Source organism: Antrostomus carolinensis, unplaced genomic scaffold (assembly GCF_000700745.2).
Source record: "Antrostomus carolinensis isolate BGI_N321 unplaced genomic scaffold, ASM70074v2 scaffold11212, whole genome shotgun sequence".
Taxonomy (NCBI): domain Eukaryota; kingdom Metazoa; phylum Chordata; class Aves; order Caprimulgiformes; family Caprimulgidae; genus Antrostomus; species Antrostomus carolinensis.
This window is the reverse complement of record NW_010301624.1, coordinates 69,283-88,584: the sequence shown is the minus strand read 5'-3', so window position 1 is coordinate 88,584 and position 19,302 is coordinate 69,283. Positions and strand designations below refer to the sequence as shown.

Below are 19,302 nucleotides of genomic sequence, written 5' to 3'. Positions count from 1 at the left end.
ATACATATAACAAATGTAGTGGATATCTCCAGAGTTAACAGTGGTGAAATATAAACTATTTATTGTGTACCAACTATGTCGTAAATACATATATATACATATATTTATACATACACACATATATATGTGTATATATAAGAATTACATTTATTTTTCAAGTTCGGTTTCATCATTTTTTGAAACCAAGTGTGTGGACTCTCGCATTGCTTTCTCCCAGTGGAACATCTAGTGCTGTATGTTACAAACATGTCTGTCCACAGCCTTGTACCTGTAAGGAGTAGCTGCTAATGTGGGTGTAGTAGCAGAAGACATTTTCAAGATAAAGATATAGAGGAATGCTGTGGACATCACTGAATCTGTCAAAAATTTTTGTTAAATTCAAAGAAAAAGTGAAGTAATCTTTTTCAGTCTTTGTGTAAAGGAAAGCTGGAAATCATCTAGTTTGAAGGCAAATGAGCAGTCTGTCTCCAGACCTTAAGACTCCTAAATGAAAGAAAAATGTTGTCTTTTTCACCATTTTCAGCCTCTAATATTGAAGCATAGCTTAGGTTCCTGTTCCTTAGCAAACCTGTGAAGTTGCGTTTGACCGAAAGCAGCAGTAAGAAACAAGTGATGAGTTTGAGCTTTTTCACTAATTCCAGTTTAAAATGTTCACAGCAACTTGACTAATTGTATTAATTTGTTTCTTCTTAAGGCACAATGGGGAAACAAAATAGCAAGCTGGCCCCTGAGGTGATGGAGGATCTGGTGAAGAGCACAGAGTTCAATGAACATGAGCTAAAACAGTGGTACAAAGGATTTCTAAAGGACTGTCCAAGTGGTAGACTGAACCTTGAGGAGTTTCAGCAGCTCTACGTAAAAGTAAGTGATTTCTTAAGTTCCTGATATTTGGATGTAGAAGAGGTTGCAAAGTAATGTAAAGCAAACATATGGTCAAGAGCTGCCAGTCATTTAGAGTAAGGAAAACCTTTGCTATGAGGAGCAATGGTGAAGATGAGGAGATAAATGGGAAGTGCTGCCCTCATCACACCAGCAATTCATATAGCTACAGTGACCAGAACCAAAAGCTTAGAAAAAAAGCTGTGTTTTACTCAAAAGAAATACATTATTGGCACTCTGTAATTTATGGGTGTCTTTCACCTTCAAAGACTGGTTGTGGTTCTGTTCAATAAACAGCACTGTAGCCATGTAATACCACTGGAATATAAACCCTGTGATTGCTGGACCTACTCAGATAAAAGACTGTCCTTTTGGTTTCATAAAAAGTGGTGAAGTTTCATGACAGTATGTCCTGCAGATAAATTACACACTGTGGACAAAGGATTTCTTTCTCTAAATTTTAAGTATTGCCTTTATTTTTTCCCTACTTATGTATGGAAAGGTATTTTCCCTATGTCTTTGCCCTCGTTATATAGGAAAGGAAAAGCAGGCTGCTTGGTTTATTTTCTTCTTATATTTTGTTATTTTATCAAGTTCAATGTAGTATTTTCCTTACATTTATTATGTATTTATTCTGTAACAAGAAGAGCATGGGGGCAGCATAAGAAATGTATTCATGTTACAAAGATAATTATATTTTAATTCAGAACGAGTGTCTGCCTAAAGGTCAGAGACTTCAAAGTAATTTTAATTAGGAAAAATATTGGATGGTGATGATGAACAGTAGGATCAGAATGGTTCATAAATACAATGTGAGGCTGAATAAAAATAAAAAAGCCTTTCAAATGTAAGTAGTTAATATTGAGCACACTCACAATTGCTGCAGACAAGTGGGACTATCTGTCTTTTCCCTTAAATGCATGCTCCAGTCCTTTCCTAAATCTCTTTAGCCCTGAACTGGATCACTCTGAAAATTATTACCTAGCCCCTTTTTCCTTCTAATGAGTGGTCTAAGGAAAACTAACTCCAGCTTGCATAAATAAATTTCAGGCTTCATATTTTAATATTCGTGGCTCAAGACGTTGCTTCACAATCCTTTTCTTAAGAAATTACTGACTTTGGAATAACTGTTATTTTCAGATGAAAGAATTTGTACTGCCTCAGGTATTGTGCTTGTTATTGACTGATAGTTTATAGCTTCCATTTTGAACAGTACGCTGTGTGCATCCAGCAAGATCAGACATTAATAATTTCTTGCACATATTCCTGAGAAAAGTAAATGGTCTTTACAAAATATGGGTTAATAATAAAGTACATCAACTGTTTAACTCTTTAGAAATAATTATTTTCTTTTTGGCAAATTGCAGTAAAGGGATTTTTTTTTTTTGAGATTTTGTGTGTTGTTGTGAAATATATCTTCTGAAAATAGCTCAAAACTGTTAGGACTTCCTCCCTTCAAAGGCATGTTTGAAGTGTTCATAGATATTTCACAAGATAATTTACTTATGAAGAAATATCAGAGAATAAATTCAATATCATGCTTACAAAAATGGGAGTGCAAAGAATAACATGAAGACTGCAGCAGGATTTTGCTCTTGTAATTTGGAGACAGCTCTGTAGTCTTACTAAGCTGCAATATCTGGCTTTCAGTTTTATGGCCTCATATATTTTTAGATATGCACATCAAATAAGATTGTCTCCCTTGCTTTGGCAGTTACGGGTTTTGAGATCTGCCCCGTAATGATACTGTCATATATTTAGCCCAGTTTATTGCCATTCTATCTATAATGTCTATATACAGAGCGAGATACTAATTTTGCAGAGGAGAAATACGATTAGTTGTAGTAAATCCAGAGCTTCACTTCTGCTTCTGTCACAGAAATGCTTGTGTAATAATGGCCCTGGGCTCTCTGAGGAGCTAATAGTCTGAGTGTTGGCCATGGTGGCGACGTCTCCTGTGTAGGACGTTCTGCCTGCCCTGGCTGCTGTCTGCAGACAAAAACCCAGTTGAGAAATTTGATCTTTCCAGGAGGAGCCACCAGCAGGAGACCCAAATCATTAAGATTACATTTACATCATTTTGTTCCTTTAATGTATATTCAGAGTGAAAATGTATGAAGCGTGTATTGATTACTGATTCCTCTGTGTAAACTTATAGTTGGGAGAGATGACATTTATCTGTTGTCCTGAACTGGATTTTATTGAAGAAGATTTCCATAAATCAATGTATTTGAAAAAGGAATAGGAGACTTAACCTGTAGTTCAGATTTAAATTTTCTTAAGATGACACTGTTTCTTTGTTCATGAGAGTTGTGTGATGCACTTCCATGTATATAGATAAAAGGGTGTTGGTCATCTAACTAGGATGCAAAGAAAGCTCTTCTTTTCTTTTACTTGCACACAGTAGAAAAAATCCTCAGCTTAAAGAGCAAAAACATTTTAGATTATATCAGGAGCAGTATTTTAAGGTGAATTTCCTGGTTATCTTCACTTCCATCATAATTAGAGTGGGGTGCACAATCTTGGGGTACAGAAAATGCTTTTTTTTTGGATGAAACTTAACTAGAAGATGTGTGCTGGGATCACACCTAATGTATTACTGTATCTAATGCCTGCTAATAAGCTGGAGTTGGTCTGAAATAAAACAGCCAGAACATGTGTGGTGTGGATGTCTGGTCCTCAACACTAACTCTTCCACTCTACGTATTTGCATCAATTGTACTGCTCTGTTCACTGATGTAGATGAAAACTGTATTGACTAAAAGCGGAATTACTGTAGCTTGGCTTGGAAGCCTTTACTATTGAAGTTTCCATTATGAATACAAATCATGCAGTGCTTAAAATAAATAGTAGTTATACAAATGGACTCTACAGAAGAATTATTTGCAGCACTTCTAGTGGAACACCTGTTTTAAATACACAGCTAATAGGCAGAAGTATACTTTATACTGTTGCATATTTAGCATTGTCTGCAATCTAACAGTTTCAGTAAAAATATTGGTACATTTTTGGGTGGATGGATTCTTCTTGGGATCCAGAATCTGTGGCAAGCTATTAGGGCTCATGTTTCCCTCCGTGGTGCTGAATGAGGTGAATGTTTCAGCAGGTTTTGAAATAGTTTATTGAAGAATTGTGTATATACTGTAAGCCCAGAGCCACAAAGAGACCCAATTGCTGAAACACCGAGTTAGCTGTCCTGACAGTCTGCAGAGAGCATGGGAGGGAGAGAAATTTGTGGATAACGTTCTGAGGAAGCTGAGAATCAAGGCAGCATGTTGTAAACAAATGTGCCAATGCAAAACCACAAGGTAAAGCTCAGGACAGGAATTTATATTAAATTCTACATTTCTCCATGGTATATGCATCTGTTTTCATATGGGAGTTGCATCTTTCAAACCTCTCCTGCAGAGAACTATCTCGGACATTGGAACTCAAAGCAAAATCAAGTGACCGGAGTCCTTTCTCTTTTAAGTAATGAAGATAATGTGCATGCCTTATCTTTACCACAGTGGTTTAAGTACTCATCAAGCTGTAGGAAACTGAATCAATTATCATGTCCTTGTAAAGAGTTTGGTGCTCTTGAGCACTGCTCACCCTCTCATTGCTCTGCCTGTGATGAGATAGGCCTTTCTGGGCTGCTGGCAGTATCCAAATTAACCTCTTTTTCTGCAGGAAATAATGATAAGTAGCATTGGACAGCCTGGAACCAGCAGTTTCCATCTTCCTAACCATTAAGCTTAATCCTTGCTTGCTTTCTTCATTTTCCTTTTTTTTTCTCCTAAAAAGTGCTTAATTCTTTTATCTGACATAGAACATTAGCATTGTGGGCAGAGAGCTGAAGGAATTATATACAGAAGTGTCATTAAAATAAAATATACCAATAAAACATTCTTGACTGTTCATATCATTCTTTAGGATTTCTTGCAGTCTAGAGGGCCAAATAAATTTTCCTTCAGATCTTTTGAATTCACTGGGTTTAGATCAATATGTCCTAGAGTGTGTAAGTGTGCATAACTGGTCTTGATGTTCACAGGAATTATGCATGTTTATTAAGTGGAAAATAGGCTTCTATATTGTGATACTTCTTGGAACTGGGTCACTGAACATGAGAAGCATATCTTCTGGATTAATAATGGAAACGAGCACCAATGGCCCTTTAACTGAAGGGTAGGGTTGGGAGTGATCATGATATAATGCTAGCATTAAATAAAGTCATTTACTTTTTGAATTTATTGCACATCTATTATTTAGCTATGTTTTGTGGTTTTATAGGTAATGTTTAAATTTAAAAAAATAGTAGTGCTATTTGATTAATTACAATGAAATGGTTTGTAAAATTTTTTGGCTTCTTTTTCACATTTCCTGCCTTGAAGGGAATTGATTTCTAGTCTTTCATTTTAGTATGTGTAGAACAAAATAATTTTAAAAATCTATTGAAATTTAAGTGGGTATATTTGCAGCCTCTTTTTCTCTATCCAGGTTTTTAAGACAGACTAACATCCTTCTAAAGATGGCACAGAGCTCTTCAAAATGTTGGGTTAGAGCTGCATTTCAGGCTTTCAGTGGCTGTGAAGAAGTGGGATTCCAGAACAGCACAGCTGTGTTTACAGATGTCCCTAACATAGATGCAATTACACTGGCAGAAACTGGTTTTCGTGGGATCATCTCTTTTAACTGGAAGAAATGTGCTGGTTTTATGAGTGCCGTTTTATGCTGGTCACTTAAGTTCTTATAGTAGGAGTACATTTTAGGTGTATTATACCAATATTAGGTATCTTATACCTAATATAATTAATATATTTAGATATATTATACCAATCCTGTATTACTAAAGAACTACAACATGTTTTGAAATCACACAGATTATAAAAAATACTGATGTATCTACTCATACAGTGACTTTAAGCCATGCTGTTGCTGCCTTCTGGAAGATCACATCTAGGGTGCTAGCAGCCTTCCTGGACAATGTGTCAGTACGTTTTTTGGGTGCATCACCTATATTTAATTGCAACACAGAAAACATCATCCTTAAACAGTTTAATAGTACTTCTGTGTTACTGATCTTTTAAAACTAATATATTGCAGTAAAGGGATGTTATGTTAGAGCCATTTGTTATGTTAGAGCCAATTTGAAATAGCATTGGATTCAAACAAGTAAAGCAATGAATAGCTCTGATCCAGGGACATTACAAGGTGGCTCTATAAGAAGCAGCACCTATGTAGATAGGCAAATAGAGGCTAGAAAGAAATAATAGTAGCATTATTGGCATCAGTGGAAGTTTTGCTATGGGGAGGGTCTGTAGAGCAATCTACAAGGTAAAGATTGTTAATGCATTCTTTAGGCACTTAATACAAATCTGCACATTTGAGACATTTACAGTAAAATCATTAGAAACAAATGTTCCTAAAGAGTAAAAAACCTTTCACCAGAAGTGCAGTGAAAGTTCCTGTGAAAGGAAAATTAATATAGCAGAATCCAAAAGGCACTATGCTGAAAAGCAAATGTATTTGCGGTCCAGCATTATCACAGGGGAGTGCTTTTCAGGATGAAGTATATGTTTAGTGTTCCAAAGCTGTATTAAAATTGGGTTCTGATAACTTTAAAAACAAAAGAGATGATTGCAATTGCTTTTCATACAGGATTTGGTTAAAAAAAAAAAAAAGGCAAAAAAAAAGCGCATGGTCTTGTTGCCTGGATGTTTTCCATGCAAAACTGCTTTTGCTATTATTCCTTCTCCTTCTCCTTCTCCTTATAAACATGAATAGGCAGGTACTGTGCCAAAATGCAGGTCTATTAGAAAACCACATAAGAGGCTTATTATATGTTTCAAACAGAAGCTGAGATTGTGCTGCATGGATTTTAAAACAAAGGGCCAGAATGCTTCTTACATATAAACCCAAAATCAAACAAACTCCCAAGGCAGTGTTAACTCTGAAGCTGATTCGGGGAAGGGGAGGGTACTGGTAACATGCCCTTCTGCTGTATTTCTGTCTCTGTGCTGATCCCAGGAAAAATAATGGCTGGACTTAATATCATTTTAAATCTGCTTTTAATAAACAGATCTTTAAAGATCCACAACCATACTGAAAAATAAAATACAGTAAATAAACATGGCTTCTCATGTAAGCTGCACAGTAAATGAGAATAGTAATTTTCAGAAGAGGACCAGCACACTGGGGAGTGAACTGTTCTGAAAATATGGCCATAAGTCACAACACTGGGTACAAGGGGCATTTAACAATGTAGAATGAAGTCAGTTTAGATTGAAATCCTAATCTCCCTGAAGCTAATGGGAGTTTTAATTCCTGATCCTTATTTAAGTGTTTAGGACCACACTGAGCTCTTGAGATTGTTTATCATCGTGAGACCTGAGTCCTGTGAAGTCTGGTGCAAGATCCATAATCATCTAGTCCTGCAAGCTGGATCTCAAGTCTGGAGAGCTCCTCTCATCACGTGTGAAGAATGTGCGCATTGCTAGCTGTCATTTAAAGGCAGCAGTTATTTAAAAACTAAGTCTGTATAGATGAGTGGTGACAACAGGGGTCCAGAAGTTAGTAGAAAAACAGTTTCAGAGGCAAAGAAGGACAAGTCCTTTTCTTTTTGCAGCATTATGGCTAGTGGCTAATTTTAAATGCTAAAATATATATTTTTTTTTTGCTTCTGTTGCAGAGCACATAATGGCCCATATCCTCCAGACGATCTCTGGAGACTCTAAATCTAGAAAATGAGGAAGTCAGATAATTCTAAGAGATGAAATCTAAATAGCTAAATCTTAATGGCTCCAAATAGCAGCTTGTGGAGTGTCCAAGCTTGTGGGATGAATCTTCCTGATGCTTGAGCAGTTCAGTAACATATGCTGACACCCTCTCCGTGAGAGGCAGGAATGATGGTCACATGAATCCATAAAGCAGTCTGACTGTCCAAAGACATCTCCAGGGCTTACAGAGTCAGCAGATGTGTGGGTATGTGAAGGTTTAGTCAAAACCTCTGATTATTACTCAATATTGAATAGCTCTGTAATTCTGTGGTTATATGTGATTGATTCCTGGAGGCACTCTAAACTAGCATCAGGTCCAAAGCATTGAAGAGAGTATGTCCGGTCAGGGCAAGACAATCCAGCCTGGAATGCTTAAAAATCTCCCCATTGACATGCATTCCCTAGCTTCCAACATAGCCCAATAAAGGAATCCAGACCGAGTAAATTTTCCAGCAATAACATGCAAATTGCTTTTACTTATTTTTTTTTATTTTGAAGGAAGCTCACCAGTTCCAAAAACTGCCATGCATTTTTATAAGGGACCTCATTCCTTCACCGTTCACCTTTACTCCATGTTGGATTCCTCAGAGAAATCAAAATGATGAATTTGGGATACTGTAGTTATTTCTCTAGCAAAAAATTGAATTTGTTATTACAGTTATGATTTCCCTGAAGGGTAATACAGAAGCAGTGGTGCAGCTTGGTTGGAGAGAGCCATTGTTAACACAAAGTATCAAAGACCTCAAAGAAAAAAAAATAAAAACAACAAAACACCAAATTGTCAGTGCCAAGTCCCATAGCTGTTATGGTGCTCATGTCTACTATATGTTATAGTAGTACTTACTTTACCATTGTTAAGTAGTCCTTAGAGCAACCGTCAAGACTGATCAGTGGTTCACAACCTTTACCCAACCTGTTACAAAAGTCAAGTCTTTGGAACTTATTTCCTCCTGAAACTTCCTGTTTCCTAGCTCACTTCATACCACCTCAGTGCTTTTGTTCTCATCACAAGGAAGGGTGCTTACAAAACCAGTGAAAACTCTTGAGGATGTGCAGTGGAAAGAGAGAGTGATGATACTGACTACTTTGTGGAGTCTCCTTCTCTGGAGACATTCAAGACCCGCCTGGACGCCTTCCTGTGTAATTTTGTTTAGGTTCCTGCTTTGTCAGGGGGATTGGACTAGATGATCTTTTGAGGTCCCTTCCAAACCCTAACATTCTGTGATTCTGTGATATTCCCTTCTTTTACAATCTCAGTAAAATAACCATGAATGGAGCATGTAAAGTCTCTGCATTATGTATGGATAGTTGAGATACAAAAAGGTTGACACCTGCTTGCTGTCTTTGGCAAGGTCAAGGTTGAAATTATTTAATAGGTCAAAATATAAATGGCCCTTATTTTGTTTCTTTGGAGTGAGGTTTCTTTTTTCCTACAGAATGGCTTGGGAATGACTTCCTGGAGTCATACATGCACATTGTAGTATGGCACTTCTGGCCAGACTTTAATTGAATGTCTGCTCTAGCTCTACACTGTGATCTGAAGTCTACGGTTAAGCTGTGACTGTGTCTTAGTGGAAACCTGTATTTTAGGTCTTCAGTAACTTTGATTTGGAAAACTGGATCATCCTAAAACTTGCTCTGAAGGCTAGTAAGCATGTGTTTTTGTTACTTGAGACCAAGTGAACTAAGTCTTTCAGAGACTTCAGTTTGTCACATTCCTTTAACTACAAACATTTTTGTTTGTTTAAAATATTTAAAAAAATCTGTTTGGTATTACAAGGTTCCTGAAGGAGCCTTAGAAACCATGGCACTTCATTTCAGCTCTAAACTAATATGATTTAAAGTATTTTGTTTTAAAACATAGAAGTGTTTTCCTCTAGTATCAAAATCTGCTTCCAATATCTCACTTGTACACAAGGCTTGGGGCTGAAAACAGCATTCTTGTTTTGTTAGATGTGAACAGGAACTTGGTGCTCTGAACCAAGTCCCTTCACCCTGATGTGATGTCCCTGACTCTGTGCCTCAGCTTCACCTGCCACTCTCCTCCTGGAGAACTCACCAGTCCTTCAGAAAATTAAATTACTATAGTGATATGCACTTCCCAGGTGGACAGCTGTGAGTCAGTGTAGCTGGGTATAAATACTACAAAAATTAAAGAGGTCCGATTAGGCTGGACCATGGCTCTCATAGCCATTCATTGTGTCTCAGCCTGCTCCATCTGCTTGTCGTACTTTGAGATGGCAAATCATTATTACTGCTGCAACACACACTGCTGTGGGTATCTATAGCTATGCAGGTAATGAAACAGCACATGCTTTTTCAGGGTTCTGTGGTCTGGAGACACATTTGGGAGCTCACTTAGTTACCAAGTTAAGTGCAGTTTATATTATCATGTAGACATTAGTTGAGATTCCAGTCAGGTTTCTACTAATCATAGTCTGAACGTTTCCAGTACCTTGGGATATCAACTTTCTTTTTCTTCAATGAGAGTAAATTTCCATCTTTTCATGTTTAATTAAGGCTCATAGGAATAGACTGTTTGCACCGACAAACCTATTGATTGCTGAATTGAGATGACTTATTGCTACTTCGCATGAGAATTAGCTAGCTATCTTAATTTTATATTCAATCAGAAACAAAACAAAATGAGAAAAACATATGGTTTGGAAGATAAAGTAATCAACACAAGGAAATTCAGACTGGAGGAGATTTTGCTATTTTGCTGAAATACATATAAAACATTTTAGAAGAGGTTGATACAAAATCCACCTGTTTAAGAAGTTTGGCTGTCTGCATGGATAGCCCAGAACTGAATATGCAGCTTTAAATAAAATCTCCCTGTAGTCCAGAGAAACAGCAGTAAAAGCAGAAGTGTAAATCAACACTACAGTTCACTTCAAAGTGAATATCAAAGTCAGTTGGGGATTATTTCATGTTAACAAAGTTATTAAAAAAAATGAATTAAAAATTCTTAAGTCATTAATTGAAATAATATTTTATATGGACCTTGTCAGCAGCTTTCAACAAAAGTATATTCAATTATGAAGTTATTTCTTGATGCCTGTGTCCCCTTTCATTTGGAAGGATATGCCCTAGAATTGCTGTTACCCCTTATGAGGAAATTACACACCTGTATGCATACTCATGATTCTTCACAGCTTTCTTTGACAGATGTTCACTAATTTGCTACTCCCTGTCAAACTGATCAGGCTAGGAGATGGTTAAAGCCCTATTCCAAGATACATGAGTTTTGGCTGTGTGACTCCTGTCCCTAGTGCTAATACCAAAGACACAAGAACTGATTAAAAGAAGCAGTCCTTAAATTTGCTTTCATGTTCACAGGCTCCAGCTATCACTACTTCTTGTGTCCATGTTGGCTAGATCTGTGTCCCTCTTCTAAATACCTTGGTGGTACTGGAAACACTTTTAATTGTGTTGGTGTTTATTAATGTACCAGTTACAGTGCCTAATTTTATAATATGTGTCAGTGCAGATAATTATGTAATTAGATCGTGTAACTGAAATGATGGAGTTGTCTAAGAATGGATCAATTAAAACAAGAAATTGTGTCGTGAAAGCCTTACAGGACACCACAGGTAAAGTCTGCAGATGACTTCAGGCGATGTCCTCCCTCCTAGCATGGATCTATTTTCACCAAAACTCCAGCCAACTGCTTTTCAGACAGCTGTTAAACATGGGTAGCTGGAAGGTGATGCTCTTTGGATGTGGTCCCAGTGAAATGCAGATGTCCTTAGTTCCCTTCAGAGTCTCCCTACCCACACACACGTGCCTTAGCCCCAGTGGGAAAGGACACAGTTGTTCCTCCTGCTAAATCACTGCTTCCCACTTTCCCTCTCACAGATGCTGGTGTCACTTGAGCAGGTTGAGGGCCACCCCCTCTACTCCATTAACATTCCTAACTTCATCAAGGAGTAAACACATCTCCTTTCCTCAGGGTCCAATTTCTACATTTCAGTACAAAGCATCTTCAGGGCATTGAGTCTTATAGTACATGTGGGTTGGTAAACTTGGTACAAATGTTATATAAACACATTAAACTTCTCGTGGTTTCTTGATTAGGACAAGTTAGGTGGTAATCCTGTGAACTCTTGAGTTCACAGTTGCTTAGTGGTGACCAAATCCCAAAGTTTTCTTGAAGGAATACAGTCATACCATTTCATGCATATCTAAAGCTGCAGAAAGGTACAACTGAGTATCAGCTTCACAGTGATGGTACTGCACATGTAATTTTTATCTTACCTCCTCTGTTGCTCATTTGTGCAGAACAAGGGATGCCTTAACACTCCATCTATTACTTTAGGAAGTCATAGTTCCCAAATTTGACTTTTTGAAATATAATGTCCATACATAGCATTTGTTTGGTTGTTTGGGTTTTTTTAAAAATAAAAATAACACTTCAGATAACACTTGGACTGAGAAAGGTACGTTTTCTGGGTTCCAGGATCTGTTGGTTCTTAAAAAACCAGCAAGAAAACTGTGGTTAAAGTCTAGAACAGCTCTTTAAAGCATATCTAATGTCTTTTATATATATTTTTCATTGGAAGAAATGCTGGTGTATAAAATCATATTCTGAAATTGGGACTTTATAATAGTAATAGTAATATTTAATTGTAACGATGCTATATTAATCTTGGCTTGAAGAAGTAATTATTTATCTATCAGTTAGTTCTTGCTACAGTTAAATATGGTATATGACAAGGGAAGCCCCAAAAATTAGTGGCCTTGTGTTAGAATTGCAAACTCCACGCCACAAATTAGCCCCTATGGTGTATTAGTGTGTCTGCTCATTTATTTTTAAGGTTCTTTTCCCCTGGAGCATTTCTATATAGCAGGAAAATGCTGTTTGGCGGGCCTGATGTTAATTTCATAGAGACATACATTCTGTGGTTATTCTAATGTAGGGAGAATAAGGACGGTCTCTGCTTCTTATATCTAGTACCCTGGGGTATCTTTGAAGCATGAAAAATAATGAAAAAGAGCACATGCTCTAAAAAAAAACATGTAAGGAAACCCTATTTTCACTCTCAGAAAATTAAATTGCTTATACAGAAAATCAGCAGCAGGTCCAGTGCAATGAAACTGAGTTAAAAAAGGTAACAAAAAGTAAATGCTGGTCTTTGTATTCAGCAGTTTCTTTTGAAGTGATGTACCTCTTTGTTACCTCTCTGTAAGAATAATGACATTTTGCCAAAGAAATCAAATCTCTTTCCAAAGGCTGAATTTAACACATTCAGTATAAAAATTCCATTAACACATAGCCAAATTTATTAAAGACTTTTGAAAATTACTAATTTGGCACACAAACTTATAATAGGCATCCTATAGAAGTGGATGGGAATTTAATCAGTGGAAAATTAGCTCTTGAGCTTTATCCAGCAGGCGATTGTCAGTGTGGGATTAAAGAACTGCATTCTGACTATCCAAGGGTGGAATTTTTCCTGCACAGGCACAATAAATAGTTTTTGCTTGCAATAAAGAGGCTGCCAAATCAACCTATCTGAATAAGAAGTATGTTGTGCTTTACACATGGGAAAAGTGCTCCAGAACAGTTAATCCCTATGAAAACATTATCCCTGCATTATCGCCAATAGTACTTGCCTTCAGGCAGCTTTCAGTTGTTTATTTCCATTTTCTATACATGTACCCAATATTCTTTATTTCCATGTGATTGTTCATCTCAATCATTTTCTTTGCTCTCATCTATTCTGGGCTCATGTGCATGCATTTTACATATTGCCAGAATTGGGCTATATTTAAGTTTTCACATTCATAGAAATAATTGTTCTACATACAATGTTATGAAAGCAAGTACGTAGTCCTGGCTACCACTGATTTCTGTGGGATGGTCCATGTCACTGTGAAGTACACCAGTGGGCAAGAACACTTTTTACCTTTTCTGCTTCCCTTTTATGTAAAGTAAAAGCCTGGAATGGTAAAAAAATTCCATGAAAGTCCTGTATATGTGTGGTGTGAGTGAGTTCACATAGCTTGCTGGTTGAAGAAGTCTCTCCCAGGTTTTATTGCCAGCATGTTGGTGTAATAGCTGGGTCAATAGCTGAAGTTGTGTTACTGTGCAGACAAGAATGAATGTCTTGGAGCCAAAAGAACAACAAGGGAAAAAAAAACCAAACAAACCTCTTTACAAGAAAAGCAATCACTAGTACTCTGTAGATCATTTACTATGTCACTAAAGGGAGCAGTTACAGTGCACAAGTCATGTATAGTGAAGTGGAAGCATTATAGTGGAATGTAAGAGTTTGACCAAAGGAACAATAGTTCTTTAGTATAATCCATGATGGCCAAAAATGGACTTTTTGAATTGTTAGAAGTCATTTATTGTGTTAAGGCCCTAATTCTTGCTATCACTTGTTAAATTCACAGAATGAAATGTAATAAGAAAGCAAAAGTTTTCTCTCCCAAGGAGCAAAGTGCCCTCCTTCTTCCTGGAGTAGGCCAGAAAGTGCAACCTTGGCATCTCCAAGGTTCTGCACAGTCCTGGCTGTCAAGTATGCAGAGTCTTGAGCTACATCCCCATCTTTTTCTTAACCATAATTTGCTTAACTTTACTTTTCCTGTCAGCTAGCTCTGCTCCATCTTCCTAGGGCACTGGCTAGATGAATGGTGAAGCCTGATGTGATATGTGTACCTTTGTCCTTTTCTTCTCCAGTTTTTGAATTTCTGCAACTCTGCCTTGTTGGGCAAGGGATGCTGTGACTTCAGCATAATGTGAAACTTGCTGGTGGTTGTCCTCATTCAGCCTATGGTATGGGCTTGGTCATTTTATTTTAATTTGTCTCTCTCTTTACCTTAAGAAAAGGGTGGTCCAACATCAGAAAGCCAGCCTTTATGCATTAGGAGGACATTATAGCTGAAAACTTTTCTAAAATACAAGTCTACAAGCTCTGGCAAGATTCTGCATAGCAAAGTAAAATGAATGGGCGTAGTTGAGTGTTTGTTATTCATTGTTAATGGAGCTGAGAAACACTTTAAGAAATGGAAGTATCCAGAATCTTTTACTTCAACTAAAATGAAGTATCTTCAGAAAGATTTTTGAAATGCCTTCCTTTTAATCTTTGAACATATGCATTTCTAATTTACTATATCAGAGGTTTGGGGTTTTTTTTCTCTGTCATTTTTTTATCTTTAAAACTTTTTGTCAGTAATGCCAGTTAGATGAATGGTGGTGGTGTCAAACAGTACAGGTTTGAGAAATTTAAAAAAAAAAAAAGGAATTGAGGCTGGATAAGTGTAAACTTGCTATAGACCTTGAGAGATTTAAAATGACATACATTTTTATAAACCTAATGGTTTTGACAATTAAGACAGATGATGAAGAGTGTGTTGGCAGAGAGACATTATCTAGACAACTCATTCCATGTTTAAGGTTAAACATCTGTAATAAAATATGTGGTTCTGAGAAGATCTGTACTGCAGTCTTTAAGTAAGATTATAAATGAACAGATTGATTAGCCAGTGGTCCTGTTCAAATCCATGGGAGCTTTGGCACTTTCTATGGGACCCAGACGTGACCCAGACTTGGCTTGCATTTTAACAGTTTCTTGTTTTATAACATATGATATACTCTGCAAAAGAATGACAAATAACCTTACAACTAATTTTTTTGTGATGTGAATTTGTTCACCTCTGTTTGTCTTTTGTATGGAAATTCCTTCTCTCTTGATAACTTCCACAAGCAAATACTCTCTCCAAGCTCATGCTGAAATGACAAATAGAGTATCTGGAAGTGTGCAAGAGAAGATGCTGGACTGGGCATTCCTGGGAACTCCCATTAAAGCCATTGTGGGTTTTTTCAGTTCATTGGCCAAAAAAAATTAGATTACCACATCTGTTTAGCCAGATGGTCCTTCTAGTGTAATTAGGCAAGTACAGTCAAAATACTTTCTGCAGCTAGCACAAGGACTGTATTGGCAACTAGCCGCTGAAAAGGAGTAGTAGTATGGAAAACAACTGCTGATGGCATTTGATGGTAAATTCCTTTCCTAATAGGAGCACCATCTCCAGCCAAGGTTGAGGCATGCAGGTAGTAGGTGGCAACCCAGTAGACCGAGTAGTGCTCTGGTTGGTTTCTGGATTGCAAGATAGGAACACTCATTTTCCTATTAATCTTCTATTAATCTTAGCCTGACCTGTTTGATATTACCAGATCTTTTTAATTTGTTTCTTTTTCCAGCAGCTATCAACAAAACAGTATTGTGTATATTTTTGGTTCATTAGACTACTTCTCTTTCTTCTCTTTAGCTAGATCCACTGTATGTAGGTTAGTACTGTGAGGTCTATAATACATTATTTAAAAAGATGAAGAAGAAAGAAATTATCACATCTGCTGTGCTTCCAGCTAAAAGAAACTACCTGAGATCCTTTTCCAAATTACTGTTCAGTTTATTACAGCCTTATAAGGAAGCTTCTCCCTGGGGTGATCCAGCTGTGGTTAACTCATAGAAGTTTGCAGTGACTGGCTATTATGGTGGAGCAAATTGGAAGTTCAAATGTTGTACGGCACTTTTGTGTAGTTACTAAAATGGGTTTTTTGCCATAGACCTTGAAAATTCCAGTATTATAGGAGAAACATAGGACTGTGTTATTACTGGAGAGCAAAGGCATCTCCAGTGGGCAAGATCTCATAATATTTTCTTAGCAAATAGTAAAAATCACAATGATAAACTCATTTCACACTTTTTTTAAGTCGTTGTTAAAATCAAGGACCCTCTGTGGTCATTGGCAAGATTTTTTTTCCCATTTGGTGGAAGGAAGATCAAGTCCTGTGTACTCAGATGGACAAAGGGAAAATAGAAGCTGAGATACATGAAGAAAAAGTGTTCTTTTAGGCATGATTTGTAAACTCTTTCTTTTGTTAGCTTAGAGCATATTCATACTGAAAAAAAAAGTTGTTTCTGACTTTTTATTAGTTTTATGATAATTATAATAATTACTTTAAAAGTCACAAGCCAGGAAATTCTAAATGAGACAGTATAATTATAATATATAATCGTAATAATGCTTCCTTCCATTCCTCACTTGGGTATTGTGAGGCTTAATCAGTTAATATTTGTACAGCAGTAAAATGCAAAACACCATAAATGTATTGAGCATTTTTCCTGATTCGATTCTTCAGTATAACTGATTATCTTTCACAAGGTTCTTAAAAGGGAACAATTTATAAAGATCTATATAAGCCAATATATAAACCAAACTGGATGTTATATCTGTCTTGCTGGTAGTTGGAGTGGCAAATCACTGTTTAATTACATCAGTATTTCTCATGAACACGCTGACACTGTGACAATGGATTTGACCTAGAAATATTTGTTGATTATCATATTTCTGGGCCTTGCAACAAAATTGATGTGTTCTCATGGGAGCCAGAGACACAGCTGATGGAAATGAATAGAGAATGAGTGACACAAGCTGACAAACCATCATATTTAGAAGGGAGAAAAAAATCACAAATAAATGGCATTCAGTCGGTATAAATAAAACCTTTTGTCAAGTGTTCAGAATAGAAAATCTGTTATTTCTTCCTTTCTGCAGAACAGAGTTCAGTGGAAAAAAAAATCTTGTGCATGTGTAAATCTGCAGTGTATAAACAACAAATGGAGTTAGGGCTCAGGGAATGTGGCACTGTAGACTAAAATATGATGTTTTAAATTATCTCTAGGTTGAAGGAGTCCCAAACAAGATCTGAGTATCAAAATAACTCCTTTACAGACTGTAAGAATCAATCTCTGTTAGAGGTGGAAATGGATTTAAGTTCATTTTCAGGAGATTATTAACACCTTTGGGAATAGTACTCAGAGCCTGTGAGTTAAAATCCAGGACGTTCTCCACTAGATCATTGCTTATTCAGTCACCCTCATCCCTGCCATTGAGCTTCAGCACAGATGTAAGGGTTAGGATTAATCTTGCCATCTGAAGGCTAGTTTGTCATTTAGGCTCCATTAGAGTCAATGGAAAGAGAGGCATTTTCAGAGGATTATTCATTTTGTCTGCCTTATACAAAACCACCTTTGTTTCTTTAATAGCTCATGGGCTGAAGAAGAGCTTTCAAAGGAATTAATCTGATCTTAAACATTTTTTTTTGGAAGAAATTCCAGGTGCTATGGAAATGCCATTCTCCATTTGCTGTAAAGGTATTCTCAAGTTTCATAGCTGTCTTTTAGACTTAAACTATTAACTTTTAGATGCCTAAGCTAAATTGTACCTTACACGTGCAAAGAATTAGGCCTTAAGTCTGTAAAAATGAGCACGGGCACAACCCTCCAGGATGTTACACGCCAGCAATGCAGATGATACTTAAGCACAGGTAGGAAGGGACAGTCCTTATCATTGACTTGGGTCATGATCAAGTCCATTTGTTCCAGCTTGTAGACCATTTTAGGTTCCTTCTTGCTGATAGTTTCTAATAGAAATAAGAAGCTTCGGTTGTAATCCTCATGTTTCTGTGAGAATATGGACCTGTCAAATACAGATTAAACCAGGTATTTTTTTAAGCAGAGATGGAGTGCTAAGCATTTGACTTTAGATTCAAATGGATGCTCGGATAAGTGCTTTTAAAAATAAATTTTAATGAAAAGAAAAAAATGATATAATATTAAATCCCAGTTCTATTAAGACAGTGAAAGTTTTGCAGCTGACTTTCATGAATCCATTATTTTATCCATTAAATGAAATGGAGTGCTGTTTGTAATACTGGTAATCGTATGATGGTTAAGGTACTAGAGTGATCAATATATAAAAACAATCATAATTAAATATTGACTCTTGGTGTTTTAACCTCAGTCTCTCTATTATTTAGATTGTGTCAGGCTAGTTGGCTTTGTATTCAAAGCTGTATTTTGTTTGGAAATAATTTTTCTAATCTAATATTGCCACTTATTCTGCTTCCAGCTGATTTATAAACATCCGCTTTTAGCAGGCAAAAGCTTTCCACTTTTGTAACCACGAGAATTTCCATTATTGCATTTACATGTGTCTCAGCTGCTGCTAAGCAACAGGGCTGAGTTACCTGCCAAAGCCTGGATTTAAATCCCAGGTCTGTAAAAAGGATGGATAGAAATATAGATGTGTAATATGCTTAAAATAACAAGTGAATGATATGTTTTTGGAAATATATAGAAATGTGAAGGTATACAATTCCATTCTAGAATCATGTAAATAAAGGTAATATAATGTGTTAGGGAAAATTTAGAGAGTCAGTCAGTTCGTTATATTTAGATGATTTGTTCTTGAAAATTAAATTAAACTGTTTGTCAGATTTGTTTTTGATTTGCCAAATTTTACCATGAAGGTAGATAACAGGGAGCAAGAAGTAGGGAGAATATCAAGAAGAAAATTTAATTGAAGGTATTCCTAAATAGACCAAGTTCATTTCATAGTATTTTGTATAGTGGTTTTGCTTCTTCTTTTAAAAACAGATGTATTTGTATTCGGATAAGAAACAAGTCAGTCTCATGTGCTTTTCAAAGACTTGATTAACTTTCTTTTCTATTGGTGTTTTTCTTTTTGGTCTCATGTCTTTGGCTTGACAGGGTGGGACTATTTCTAATAAATGGTTTGGATGTTAGAAATGCTGTTGCAGTTATTAGTATCAGCCTTTAAGTCTAAGGATGCCTGATGAGTTCTGGTG

General features: G+C 36.6%; 1 protein-coding gene across 2 annotated transcripts in view; it reads left to right on the top strand.

Annotated features, from left to right (window-relative positions):
- Positions 1-694: 694 nt before the first annotated feature.
- VSNL1 (visinin like 1) overlaps positions 695-19,302 on the top strand; it is a 50,245-nt gene continuing 31,637 nt past the window's right edge. The window contains exon 1 of one of the 2 annotated variants that reach the window (XM_010163536.1): positions 695-861. In XM_010163536.1, the coding sequence (XP_010161838.1) occupies positions 700-861 (162 nt within the window). In that variant the 5' untranslated portion in view covers positions 695-699. The remainder of the gene's footprint in view (positions 862-19,302) is intronic. The other variant, XM_010163537.1, reaches the window with a different exon arrangement.